The 13,378-nt window shown below is 41.5% G+C and overlaps 1 protein-coding gene across 4 annotated transcripts in view; it reads right to left on the bottom strand.

The window, feature by feature from the left end:
• Nucleotides 1–13,378, bottom strand: part of RASA1 (RAS p21 protein activator 1) — a 371,358-nt gene that overhangs the window by 284,271 nt on the left and 73,709 nt on the right. For all 4 annotated transcript variants that reach the window (XM_082265664.1, XM_082265665.1, XM_082265666.1 and 1 more), the window contains exons 2-3: nt 4,430–4,582; nt 2,369–2,504 (exon numbers count right to left, since the gene is read on the bottom strand). In XM_082265664.1, the coding sequence (XP_082121790.1) occupies nt 2,369–2,504; nt 4,430–4,582 (289 nt within the window). The remainder of the gene's footprint in view (nt 1–2,368; nt 2,505–4,429; nt 4,583–13,378) is intronic.

Below are 13,378 nucleotides of genomic sequence, written 5' to 3'. Positions count from 1 at the left end.
TCACAGAGGAACCAGCAATGTCTGCAGCATGGAGAACTGAGCACAGCAAGCGATGCACCAGGAAGTAACCTCAATTCACAAGAGGCGGAACTGCCTGTGTAGCTCCAGGCTACAACAAAATGGCGCCATTACAACTTCATAGGAAGCCCAGGGAAAATGGCTACATCACCTCACACACACACAGGGAGCCGATGCCCACACCTAAGATGGTGACCGAACGCTGCCATGCAGTCAGAACCCAGATACAAGGCCACACCAGGGATCTACCTAAAAAGACCCCACAGGATAAGGTACCGCTGTATACCTTTTAGGAAAACGGGGTCCTATTATCCCCAGGAGTGAGCCCACCCCCCGAGGCCACTAGGGACATGGGGGGCTAGTTTACTCACCATACCATGGACCGGGTGGGCTCCGCTCTAGACAGCTCACCTTTCACCCCAAGTAGGGGTGCTGCCAGCCGAGTACGCTGTGTCTCAGGGCGTTCCAGGTCAATGCGTCCTGGCGAGACATTCACTCGCAGACTCGTCCCCATCCACAGGGGCTCTGTCATGGCAAGGCCTAGTGCGGGACTAGAACCTGCTCACACTAGTAGGCCAGGCTGGGAAACCTTAAGAACCTAGATTATCCAGTGCGAAACCTCACCCGGCATTGCTTGTAGATCACCAGGAGGATCCACCTGAACACTAACTAAAAAAATGAGTAAAGAGAAATAAAACAAAATATTCTTACAAGAATAAAAAAAACAGACCGAAGTCCCAGCAGGAAACCTAGGTCCTACTCATTCACTAGGCAGAACAAATTGTTTTGCTGGAGCAGGGTGTGTGGGGTTATGCCTACAGGGACAGCCCCATGGGCGTGGTGAATTGCTTTTTTTCCCCTGCCTAGTACTACTCCTGCAGGGGGCAGCATAACCCAATGGATAAGTATGAGAGCTACGTCTGTCAATGGACGATAGAGAAAAAGGGTCCTGTGCCACTTCGGAATTCGCAACGCACAGACATCGCATGTGATTTGCATATCAGAGCGTTGCGAATCACATGCGATGTCTTGACATCGCATATGTGTGAACTAGCATTTAATCACAGTGATTCAATCTTCTCCAACATGTACATCTTTAACTAAAACACCTACTCTCAAGCATAGGTGATCCCTCTCCCCAACAGAAAAGCACTACCAAAATGATATGCCTCCCACTCTCATGGTTGGCAAAAATTTGTGCCAACCATGAGAGTGGGAGGCATATCATTTTGGCAACTGATTTTCTGTTGGGGAGAGGGATTCACCTGTGCATACGAGGATGTGTTTTATTTAAAGATATACATGTTGCAGAAGATTGAATCACTGTGATTTAAACAGAAGCACTTTGGTGGATGTTTATTGTGGACTTCCTTTTGAACTGTTGTATCAGTTGTGGATTTCATACAAATGATCTCATACATGTATAATAATCGCTCTCACCCACAGGTGGTTTTAAAATGGCCGCTGCATATTTAATGAGCCATGTGGTTGTGGGGGATGTGCAGCCATGTGTTGCCTCAAAGTGACCTAGGAGTGGTCAAAAGATATGACCACATCCCTGTGGGTGTTTTTTTGTATACAGGGCTATAAAAGGAGCAATTTGCATGAGAAAGGGCCCCTTTTTGCCTTTCGCTCTCTCTCTGGATCATCAGCTGTGGGGACAGCCATGATGCAGCAAGGATTTCTAACTGCTCCAGAGATCCATTGGAAGCAACCACCAAGGCTAAGTATTTATTTGATATTCTTGGGACAAGGGTTGTATGTTTAAGAAGCGTATTTCTGCTGTTTACAGACCATAGGCTGTTCATGTGTTAGTCATTGTTATATCTGCCAGTCTTGTGATATGTTCCTAATATTGTAATAGTTTGTATGTACTGCATGCTTTTGTTTAGTAAAAGTACATTTATACCCTACAGAAGTCTGAGCTTCCTTGTTTATACTGAAAGTAACCTTGCTAGATATACGCAAGCAAAACAACTGTTTTATGGAATAACACTAAATTTAATTGCATTATCTGTTTATTTTAGGAAGTACACACATTTATTCATCACCGAGCTACTTTCAAGTGAAAAAGTTACACTTTGAGGAATTTTGTTTATTAGTATGACTAGGATGAGCTGTGTGTGAGCACTGTATTTTTTGTTCAGTGAAGCTAATGGGAGCCAGCAATCCCATTTTTGTTAAGGATGTTGCTATACAGATATCCTAAATTCATAGTTATCAGCAATGCATTTGCTTATACTGCATAATGCTGTATACTGTGACATTTGTTGAGGAAATCAGTGGTTTCATGTTAGAGGCTAGCAGTATTTGTGGAAAATGGCTTTACACTGCATCTTATATCGCTTACCTCTGGTGGTGCCACAGGAAACAAGAGCTTCTCCTCTTTCAATAAACATGAAACATGACTGTAATATCCTATAAGATCCGAAAGTGAAGAAAACCGTCTGCCTCCAATGTAGAAGTCACCACACATTGCTATAATCCTAAAGAGAAGTAAATTAAATATTTAAATACATTTAGTAATATACTCTTCTTATCTGGCATAAACATCTGGCATAAACATGCACCTAATGTTAAAGTATTAAACAGCACCCACCACTGACAAAGAACCGAATGCATTCTGTAACTAAGCAGGCGGCACAATTGTTACATAATTTCCTTCCGTTTAACCTCTTTTTTAAAAAGGAGAAAAGTGGGACATCTTTGGACCTAGATCAGTAGATCTAGTCACCCTTACTATGGCAACTAAGCACTACGCCAGTGATGATATTTGAGTGAATAGACTTGCATGAGTGGAACGTTTTTCTCAGGACTCACCCAAGCAAAAATAGGTAAAAAGGTAACAGCCTGTAACACCATCACATTCTTCATAAGGCCCCTTTCACACTGTAGAGTCCGTCGGCGCGATCCGTCGATCCCCAGCTGAGCACTGTGTGCGGAGACAGAGCTGTCAAGTCCCCACTGTTCTCTATAGGGGAATCGGATGAGAACAGACCGTCTGTACGTTCTCATCTGATCCCACCCAATCCGCTGGACGGATGGAAAATAGGGTTTCCATCCGTCCAGATTTGACGGATCGGATGACAGCGGCCATGTCTCCGTTGACAACCAATGCCCCATAGAGATGCATGGGGCATCTGTTCAAAAAACGGACAAGCGGAGTGGTCCGCCTGTGTGAAAGGGGCATAAAAATGGAAGCCGACTGGTTGCTATGCACACATTAAGCATGGCTTTCATTTATCAAGCCCTATGTGGTAAAAGCTAATGCTCTCTCACTTTAGAAAAAAAAAAGCAAAAGCGGCAAATCCAAGATCCATAGCTTTTTATTCAACCTGCTGATGAGGTCACAGAGGTGGAATTTCTTCTGGGGCACCATATATATGTGTCCCTGTGTTTGTGCTAGATGCCCACTCCACGCATGCCCCTAAGACAGGGTACCACAGTGATCGCTTTGTGAAACCCACCCATGTCTTTCTTTAAATGGCAAAAAAGGTACAATAAAAGGGAATTTAACAAGACTGGAGCAGCTGTGCATGGCAACCAACTAGCTTCTAGATTTCATTTTCAAAGCTTACGCTAGAAGCCAATTGGTTGCCATGCACAGATTCTTCAAACTCTGGCTGCTCCAGTTTTTTTGTAATTTTCCCCACACTGTATTTTTCTCTGTTAGCCAGAGAAGTAAAAGTATTTTAAAAAGGCTACACATAAAACAGCTAAATTTGCACTTGATCTAGCTAAGTCAGAGTCTGTGATTTAGGTAGGAATTAAAAAAAAAAAAAAAAAATGAAATCTAAATATTAGTGTTGCCATTTAGGTAGGATAAAAAAAATCCCAGCAAATATGCAGTTTCAAAACCTTACTATAGGTGCAAACAACGAAAAGACATGTTGCAAACTGCATTCAGGCATCAAGGGAATGGGGTTAAACAGAACACTGAAATGATTTGAATAAACAGAAGGCTTCCTAAATAGTATACTAATTTTTAAATATTAAACGGCTGCATACGAAGAATTTGTTATAGATTGACATTGGGAAAAAAAAGTCTACTACAGGGTTTGAGATTACGGTATCATAAAATTACCGGTTGCAGTTCTCAGAGCCTGAAACAGGCAACATTCTATCTCAGTATAGTGAAAGTTATCATTTGTGCCCTTTCCATTTTGTTCCACTTGTTGGCAATCATCTCATGCCTGTTAAATGCTAGACAGCTCAACAGTCTCTCACGTTGGCTCTATCACCTGGGAATACCGGTCACATATGAACTAAAACAGAGCTAACAGTATACTTAAACTAAAGAACAAAATAGGTCTTATCCATTCATTTCACAGCGGGATGTGGAAAAAGCAGGGGGAAAAAAAAAGGGTAAAAGTATTGGTTTTATTAAAGATTATTACTTATTATGACTTACCTAAAATGTGTGACTACGTTTGTTTTACTAAGAAAGGAAAGGACAAAAGATCCTGGCCTACGATCACTCTCCCTGATCAGATAGCTTCCAGTCCTTCCAGCTTGATGCAGTCTCTCCTCTGCTATCGTTCTATCCAGTTTGCCATGATACCATCTGAAATACAGCAGAGGAAATATGTTAATTACAATGTAATGTTAGAACCGTTAAAAAAAAAAAAAAAAACTCTTGTGCATACTCTCTCCACCCCCCCAGTTAGGCTATGAAATGTATAACAAAATGTTAGAATTTCATGTAAATGCATAGAATTGGTCATTCATAACCATTCCACATTAGTAAAGCCCAACTTGGCTAAGGTCTTTTTTCAGAAGTAGAAGTGTGAAAGCTGGCCATACACTATTAGAATTTTGCTTAAAAATTAGCATTTTAAGAATTCTCATTTGACTTGCCAGTGGTGTCAAATGGTTATTCCTTTTTGACCGCAGTGACGAGAGAACATTTCAAAGAAGCAGGATGGAAAATTTTTGTCAAACAAATCTCTAACAGCGAATGTGGTTTTTGCTCAGTAAAGTCCAGTCAAACCAAAATCAAATGTTAAAAGGAAATGTTTTTTAAAAGTACTTTGGAACGACATTCATATCATCAAACAGTCTGATGAAAATTCATATGAATTTTCAAACATATGTCTGCTTGAATGCTTATTCGAACATCTACTAGTGTATGGCCTGCATAGGTTTTGCAGATTTTTACAGTGGATTGTGTATCCAATGTATACATTTACTTTACTTCCTGTACAGACAGACACTGAGGGCTGGTTCACGCCAGAATGCGGTACACAGTCCATGCACGTTTCCCCGCACCACGTTAACAATTCACTGTCCTTGTGATCTGCTGCAGGTGGCACTAAATTTTCAGGAGATTGCAAACGCAGTCTATTTGTGGGCACCAGATCACCGAGTACTGCAGTACCACGCGATTTGGTGCAGCGCACATTCCAAAAGTAGTGCATGGCGTACTTTTTGTGCCTTCCAGTGCAATCTGCAGCCCATTTAAATCAATGTGCTCCCAAATTCGCACTGCAGGGGAATGCACATCATGGTGTGAATCGTCCCTAACACTATCTGTTATATATTTATAGTCGACACTTTTCAAGCATAGGCATATTGGGAGGAAGGTTCTTTGTTGATTCAGACAAAACGCCCCAAGTTAAATGTGCAGGAACTTGGTGCACAATATCTGGTTCTCAGCTTTTAAGAGTCAAAAACATTTGTACACAATTTCTCAAACTAAGAGCCAAGGAGGCCACGGTACAGGAAGGCACGGTCCAGGAAGGTCAAGAGGACATGGTAGCGGGTAAAATAAGTATTGAACACGTCACCATTTTTCTAGGTAAATATATTTCTAAAGGTGCTATTGACATGACATTTTTATCACATGTCGGTAACAACCCATGCAAGCCATACATACAAAGAAACCAAAACAAATAAGTTCAGATATTTAAGGTATGTGAAATAAAATGGAAAACTAGTTGCATGCATCGCTCAGGTGCGATTTTGGCCCATTCTTCCACAGACTTCAAATCCTGAGGGTTCCGTTTGCCTCTTCTATGAACTCTGATCTTTATAGTTCTTTCCTTAATTTTCCTATTGGATTCAAGTCAGGTGATTGGCTGGGCCATTCTAGCAGCTTTATTTTCTTTCCTTGAAACCAATTGAGAGTTTCCTTGGCTTTGGAATCAGTCTTGCTGAAATGTCAACCCTCGTTTCATCTTCCTCATCCTGGTACATGGCAGCAGATTTTTATAAAGAATTTCTAGGTACATTTTTTCATTTTTCCTTCCTTCAATGATAAGAAGTTTGCCAGTACCATATGATGAAAAACAGCCCCACACCATGATGTTCCCACCTTCAAACTTCACTGTTGGTATAGTATTTTTGGAGTGGTGTGCAGTGCCATTTGACCTCCAAACATGGTGTGTATTATGGCATCTAAAGAGTTTAATTTTGGTCTCATCTGACCAGACTATTCTCCCAGTATTTCATAGGCTTGTCTAAATGTTGTGCAGCTAACTTTAAAAAGAGCTTCAACATGCTTTCTCTTCAGCAATGGAGTCTTGCGTGGTGAGCGTGAATACAGGCAATGGCGGTTGAGGGCATCACTTGTTTTCTTTGAAACAAATGTATCTGCTAATCTGAGGTCTTTCTGAAACTCTCCACAAGTGGTCCTTGGCTCTTGGACAAATCTATTTTTTTTTTCACTCTGTCAGAAATCTTGCGAGAAACACCTGGTGGTGGCCTGTTAATGGTGAAATTATGTGCTTTCCACTTTGGGATTATGGCCCTAACAGTGCTCACATTCAGATGTTAAGAAATCCTTCTGTAACCAATGCCATCAGTAAGTTTTGCAACAATAAGGTTGTGAAGGTCTTAAGAGAGCTCTTTGCTTTTACCCATCATGAGATGTTTGTTGTGTGACACCCTGGTATTGGGATACCTTTTTATAGGCTATCAGTTGAGACTGAACCGGCTGATATTAAGTTGCACTGACAAGGGGCAGGGTTGCTTTCTAATTACGGATAGATTTCAGCTGGTGTCTTAGCATGCCTTTTTATACCTCCCTTTCTTTGTGTGTTCAATACTTTTTCCCTGTGTCATTCCATTTTATTACAAATAACTTAAATTTCTGAACTTATTTGTTTTGGTTTCTTTGTATGCATGGATTGCTTGTGTTGTTACCGACATGTGAAAATTTCATATCAATAGCACCTCTAAAAATTATATTTACATAGAAAAATGGTGACGCATTCAATACTTTTTTTTACCTGCTGTGTAGTATATAGTGTACCCAGATGAAGATCCAGCACTAATCAAGTTCACCTACTGCCCAAAAGGCAACATAGCCAGGAGGCAGAGCATCGTGATTGATCCTCTAAGTATGTTGCTTAAAAGATTTGCATATTTTAACTTTTGCCCATTAAGCTGCATGAAAAGACACTATCCCTGTTGGGCAATATCAATATTTTTTGCTTTGATACACGTCCTCCATAGCAGTGCCTGTCTACCCACGCCAACATTGCAAATTAGCCTTGAGAAGGGGCAACAAAAAAATAGACTTCAATAAAGTTCATGTTAGGGATTTGCTTAAATTGTTGGCTAATTCTTAATCAAGAATAGCCTATTTAAATCTAATCAAAACTACAGTAAATGTGTGAATAGGACCAGAAACTTTGATGAAAATCCTCTCATCGAAAGGCATTACATGTGAATCAAGGGGCCAAAAAATAGTACGTTTGGGGTCTGATTATAGCGAGACCCCTCTTGTGCTTTTATTGAATGATTACATACACATATATACACAGTTGTATTCAAAATTATTCAACCCCCACTGAAATTGATTGTTTTGGCCAGTTTGACATTGATTTTGATCATTCAGTCATCCTGCTTACAATTAAATCAAAGAGGCACGTGTAGGTCAGACAAATATAACATAACATTTATAATGAAATAACCACAAATGTCTTTTCTGTGCTCACATCATTATCAGTTTTATTCAACCTCCAAGTGACATTCAATCTTAGTACAACATCTTTTAAACGTGAAGCATAGCTTGACACAAGTGTCTTGCAGCGATCTAAGGATATCATCACCCATTCATCATGGGCAAAAGCCTCCAGTTCAGTCATATTCTTAAGCTTGTGCACTGCAACTGCTTTCTTTAAGTCTCACCAGAGGTTCTCAATCGGATTTAAGTCTGGTGACTGTGATGGCCACTCCAAAATGTTCCAGCCTTTAATCTGCAACCATGCTCTAGTGGACTTGGAGGTATGCTTGGGATCATTGTCCTGTTGAAAGGTCCAACGTCTCCCAAGCCTCAGGTTTGTGAAGGACTGCATCACATTGTCATCCAATATCTCCTGGTACTGAAGAGAATTCATGGTACCTTGCACACGCTGAAGCTTCCCTGTACCTGCAGAAGCAAAACAGCCCCAAAGCATGATTGACCCCCCGCCATGCTTCACAGTAGGCACGGTGTTCTTTTCTTCATAGGCCTTGTTCTTCCTCCTCCAAACATAGCGTTGATCCATGGGCCCAAACAGTTCTAATTTTGTTTCATCAGTCCACAGAACACTATCCCAAAACTTCTGTGGTTTGTCCACATGACTTTTGGCATACTGCAGTCGACTCTTCTTATTCTTTGGAGACAGCAAGGGGGTGCGCCTGGGAGTTCTGGCATGGAGGCCTTCATTACGCAGTGTGCGCCGTATTGTCTGAGCAGAAACTTCAGTACCCACATCTGACAAATCTTTTCTCAGTTCCTCAGCAGTCACACGGGGACTTTTCTCCACTCTTCGCTTCAGGTAGCGCACAGCAGTCGAAGTCAGCATTTTCTTTCTGCCACGACCAGGTAGCGTTTCAACAGTGCCCTTTGCCTTGAATTTGCGAATGATGCTTCCTATGGTGTCTCTTGGTATGTTTAACATCTTTGCAATCTTCTTATAGCCATTGCCCTTCCTGTGAAGAGTAATCACCTCTTCTCTTGTCTTCCTGGACCATTCTCTTGACTTCACCATGTTTGTAACCACACCAGTAAATGTCTAGAAGGAGCTGAGTATCACAGTCATTTTAAAGCTGCCTAATTGGTGCTTATTAGGCTTTATTGCTGCTCCCTGATTGAAAACACTTCAATGAACCTCTTCTTCAGAGTGGTAGTCTTTAAGGGGTTGAATAATTGTGTCAATGAAGAATTCACAAAAGAAACATTTACTACTGTATTAAAAAACCAATTGATGTCATTTTATCATTTTAGTTGCATATGGTTCTTTAAGAAGTCCTTGTAGGATTTCATTCTGAATACAATTACAAATGTACACTAAATTCCCTAAAACCCTTTACAGCATTGGGGGGGTTGAATAATTTTGAATACAACTGTGTGTGTGTGTATATATATATATATATATATATATATATATATATATATATATATTATACACACATACACACACACACACACACACATATATACACACACACACATTTTTTTTAAGTGCTGCTCCTGGTTTCAAGACCGAATTTCCATTCCTGAATTATATATCCTGGCCATACGATTTGCAATTATATTGAACAATCTTCCTATCCTACGACCTCCAGACAATTAAGAGAGCCAGCATGACTAGACACAAATTAAAGTAATATTAAACACTGCTAGTGCCCCACATCTAAATAATGAGGCACACTAGCAGCCACAGAAATGCTTTTTAAAATAGAACTATGGGCGAAATGTATTTTTCCATTTAGGATAGAGTAAGGGAGGGAATAACCCTGCTGCCAGTTGCCTTTTTTGCTATTTGTGTTCCATTGGGGAGATTTACCTTCATTTGCTGCCCTATAGACAAAACAGGAAGTGAGAGAAAATCCCAGCAAATTAAGGGAATCCCCTGGATCACCAGAACCAGTATCCCAATTTGAAGATTCCCCCTCTATTACTGTTTTATGGACAATCCAAAATTTGGAATTTTGTTGAGAACGGTAATCATGACAAATAGAGAGGGTGAATCTCCCTCTCTAATCTTTCTGCACTCTGTCCAAAATGTAAAAATGTTTTGCCTTTAGTTATATTTCAAACTTATTAGTACATACTTATTTTGTGCAATATCAGTGGAGGCCATGTGTCTTTGTCCTCCCCACAGCATGGCTCAGACTGGGGGAGGGGCTAAGCTGGAGTGAGTCATATATCCTGTGACATCGCCTCAGCTTTTTCAGGCCCTCTCCCCAGACCTTGCAAAGCAGAGCGAAACTATCAGTCATGGATCTGATTCGGCTGCCAATGCCTTCAGGCGGATCAGATCATTGACTGACAGTTCCAATCTACTTTGAACGGTCTGCAGGGAGGGCATGAAATAGTCGAGGCAATGTCACAGGACATGTGACCCACTCCAGCTTCTACTTGCCCCATCTAGGCTGCAGTGATCAGGAGTGTTTAGACTTGTGTTTGTATAGGGAGATATTCCATCTGCTTCTGATCCAAGCCTTGTTCATACTTAAGCATTTTGTAGCTTGTAGCTCGAAGCTCAGACACTCAAGCAAAAACCTATTGTTTTTCTTGTTCATATCTGAGCATCCTCTTTGTAGCAAAGCGCCTGTCGTTCATTAAAGTGACTAACTACTTTTTAAGCAAATTTGAACATTTTTGAACCCTTAGGCTTCAATTGAAACGGCTAAAAAAAAACCACGCGGCCAGCTTTTTTTCCCCAAGAGCATTTTTTTCGCCCGTTTTGTGCTTAAGCAGCTCTCTGCCTCTTTTTAAGCAGCACTCCACACTTTTTAGTTGGAAACGTCTGACAAAAAACACAAATGTTTGAAAAAAAAAAAAAAAGTTAAACATTTGAAAACGTGATGCTTAGATGTTAATGTAGCCAGTGACACTTAAAACATTGGGAATCCCTCCCATCCTGATGGCAATAGTCACCACGACAGAATGTGAAAGTTAATACTGCAAATGGGTTGAGTGCAATACAAACCTGACAAGAGGTTCTAACCCTTCCCAACACTATCCCAAAAAAAAAAAAAAATAGCTAAATGTTCCACATTAGGCGTCCCTGTTATGTTACTCAAATCTGCTGATAGACACTAAAGGAAGAATACATGCCCTGTATATAAAATGCAGAGTCTAAAACAAAGGCAAATCGGTGTAAAAATAACTATATACTAAAGCGAACATTCTAAAATGTCAGGGTTTAAATATTTCCACTGAATAGAAGCAGAAAACTAAAAACTATGAGGTCTAATTGTAGGGGTAAATTGGCATAAATTAGCTGTCTTGTTAGGAACTAGTGTTGATGTCTAATGTAGGCTGCAATCCCCGTGTCAGTGAAACTGGAAGTGCCTGAAGGAAATGACACACAAGCTGAACATTTCTGCCCATGTATCAAGTCCAAAATGACAGTTAGTAGAGCAACAACTTTATAGTTTTCTTTTTATTTTTCTGTTTGAATGAATAACATAATGCCAAAGCAAACAGTGCACTGAGAATTTCACTACACCAAAAAGTAATGACTGAGTTTAAGCAGAGCTTTAGAAATTCAAATAAACAGATGAAATGCTTGTGTGATAAATGGTTTAGTCTGCAAAAAGGTTGGTAAGTTTGTTAATACTGACATTCACTAAAGGAGTTGTAAAGTCAGAAGATTTTTTACCTAAATGCATTCTTTGCATTAAGATACAAAACCTTCTGGGTGTAGTAGCCCCCCCAGCACCTCCTAATACAGGAGGTCCTTCTCTGTCCACGAGTCCTTGGCAGTCCAGGACTCTCCCTCCTGATTGGCTGGGACACAGCCGTAGCGCCATTGGCTCCCACAGCCGTCGATCAAAGTCAGTTAGCCAATAAGGAGAGGGGGGGTAGGGCCGAATGGCAGCTCCGTGCTCCCATGCTCCATGGAGCTGCAGCTTGGCTCAGGTGCCCCCAAAACAAGCTCATGGCAGCCTAGAGCCTCATCTTCTCTGGTCCCTCTTTGCCGCTCCTGACCCCTCCCTCCTGTTGAGTGACCGCACAGCAAGCAGCTTGCTACAGAGGCACCCGAGCAAAGCTGCAGCTCCATGTGTTCATTCAGACAGGAAGCTGCTGTTAGGCCCCGCCCCCTCTCTCTCGCCTGATTGGCTAACTGACCTTGACTGACAGCAGCAGGAGCCAATGGCGCCGCTGCTGTCTCAACCATCCAGGAGGGAGAGTCCCAGGAGGTCGAGGGACTCGTGGACATCGCTGGATCTAGATGGGGCTCAGGTAAGTATTAGGGGGTGCTGGGGCGGCTGCTACACACAGAAGTTTTTTATGTTAATACATAGAATACATTTGGATAAAAAAACCTTCTGCCTTTACCACTACTTTAACTGCTTTGTGCAATGGTTTTGCACAGAGCAGCCACGATTCTTTTCTTTTGAGGTCCCCACTGGCACTCCTGACTCCTCCTCTTCAGCCAGTGCCTTAAACCACTTCGTATCTGGGCCAATTCTGACACTTCGCTCCTACATGTAAAAATCGACTTTTAGAATAAAAGAACTAGAACTATAGAATAAAATGGTGGGTGTTTCAATTTTTAATGTCACACAGCATTTGCGCAGCGGTTTTTCAAACACGTTTTTTTGGGTAGAAAAAATTGATTTTTGTTAGAACTTACCGTAAAGTCCTTTTCTCTGAAGTTCATCAACAGACGCAGCTCCATCTAGTCAGAGACTATAGGGTAATGCTCCTATCAGGAATAGGCACTAGGCAGGAAAAAAGCTTAACCACACCTATGGGGGATGTCCCTGCAGGCATAACCCCACACACCCTATCAAGCAGTTTAGTTGCAAGCAGTGTTTACAATAGAAAAAAAAAAAAACATTCACTCAGAAGTAAAGGGGCGGATGCTGCATCTGTCGCACTTCAGAGAAAATAATTTTACGGTAAGTTCTTACAAAAATCCAGTTTTCTGTATCGTTCATCGACAGACGCAGCTCCATCTAGTCAGACTATAGGGATGTCCCAAAGCAGTATATTCATGCAGGATGGGAAGACAATGGAAACAATGCCCCAAAGGCTAAACTTAGCCAACCAGGTAACTTGGAGCTCAACCAGGAACAAATGGAGCTCACTCTGAAAACACAATACACCCTCAAACAAAAAAAAACAGTTCCCTTTAAACAGTAGCCTGCAAACCCCTGCAGGCCAAAGGAAGCATCTGAAGATGTCAACACATCTTTGTTAGAATTTTGTAAACGTATGCACAAGTTGACGACCAAGTTGCCACCTTGCAAACTTGCAGCACCAGTGCCTGATGGCGAAAAGCCCATGAGGCCCTCAGCACGCTCGTAGAATACGCCTTCACCGGGAAAGGTGGAACCTGACCCTTCAGTGAATTAGCCTGAACTACCGGCTGCCTGATCCATCTGGATATGGTCGCCGCAGATGCAGCCTATC

Source organism: Pelophylax lessonae (genome assembly GCF_965119305.1).
Source record: "Pelophylax lessonae genome assembly, chromosome: 1".
NCBI classification, from domain to species: domain Eukaryota; kingdom Metazoa; phylum Chordata; class Amphibia; order Anura; family Ranidae; genus Pelophylax; species Pelophylax lessonae.
The sequence above is the reverse complement of the archived record's forward strand: the minus strand, read 5'-3'. Positions and strand labels throughout refer to the sequence as shown.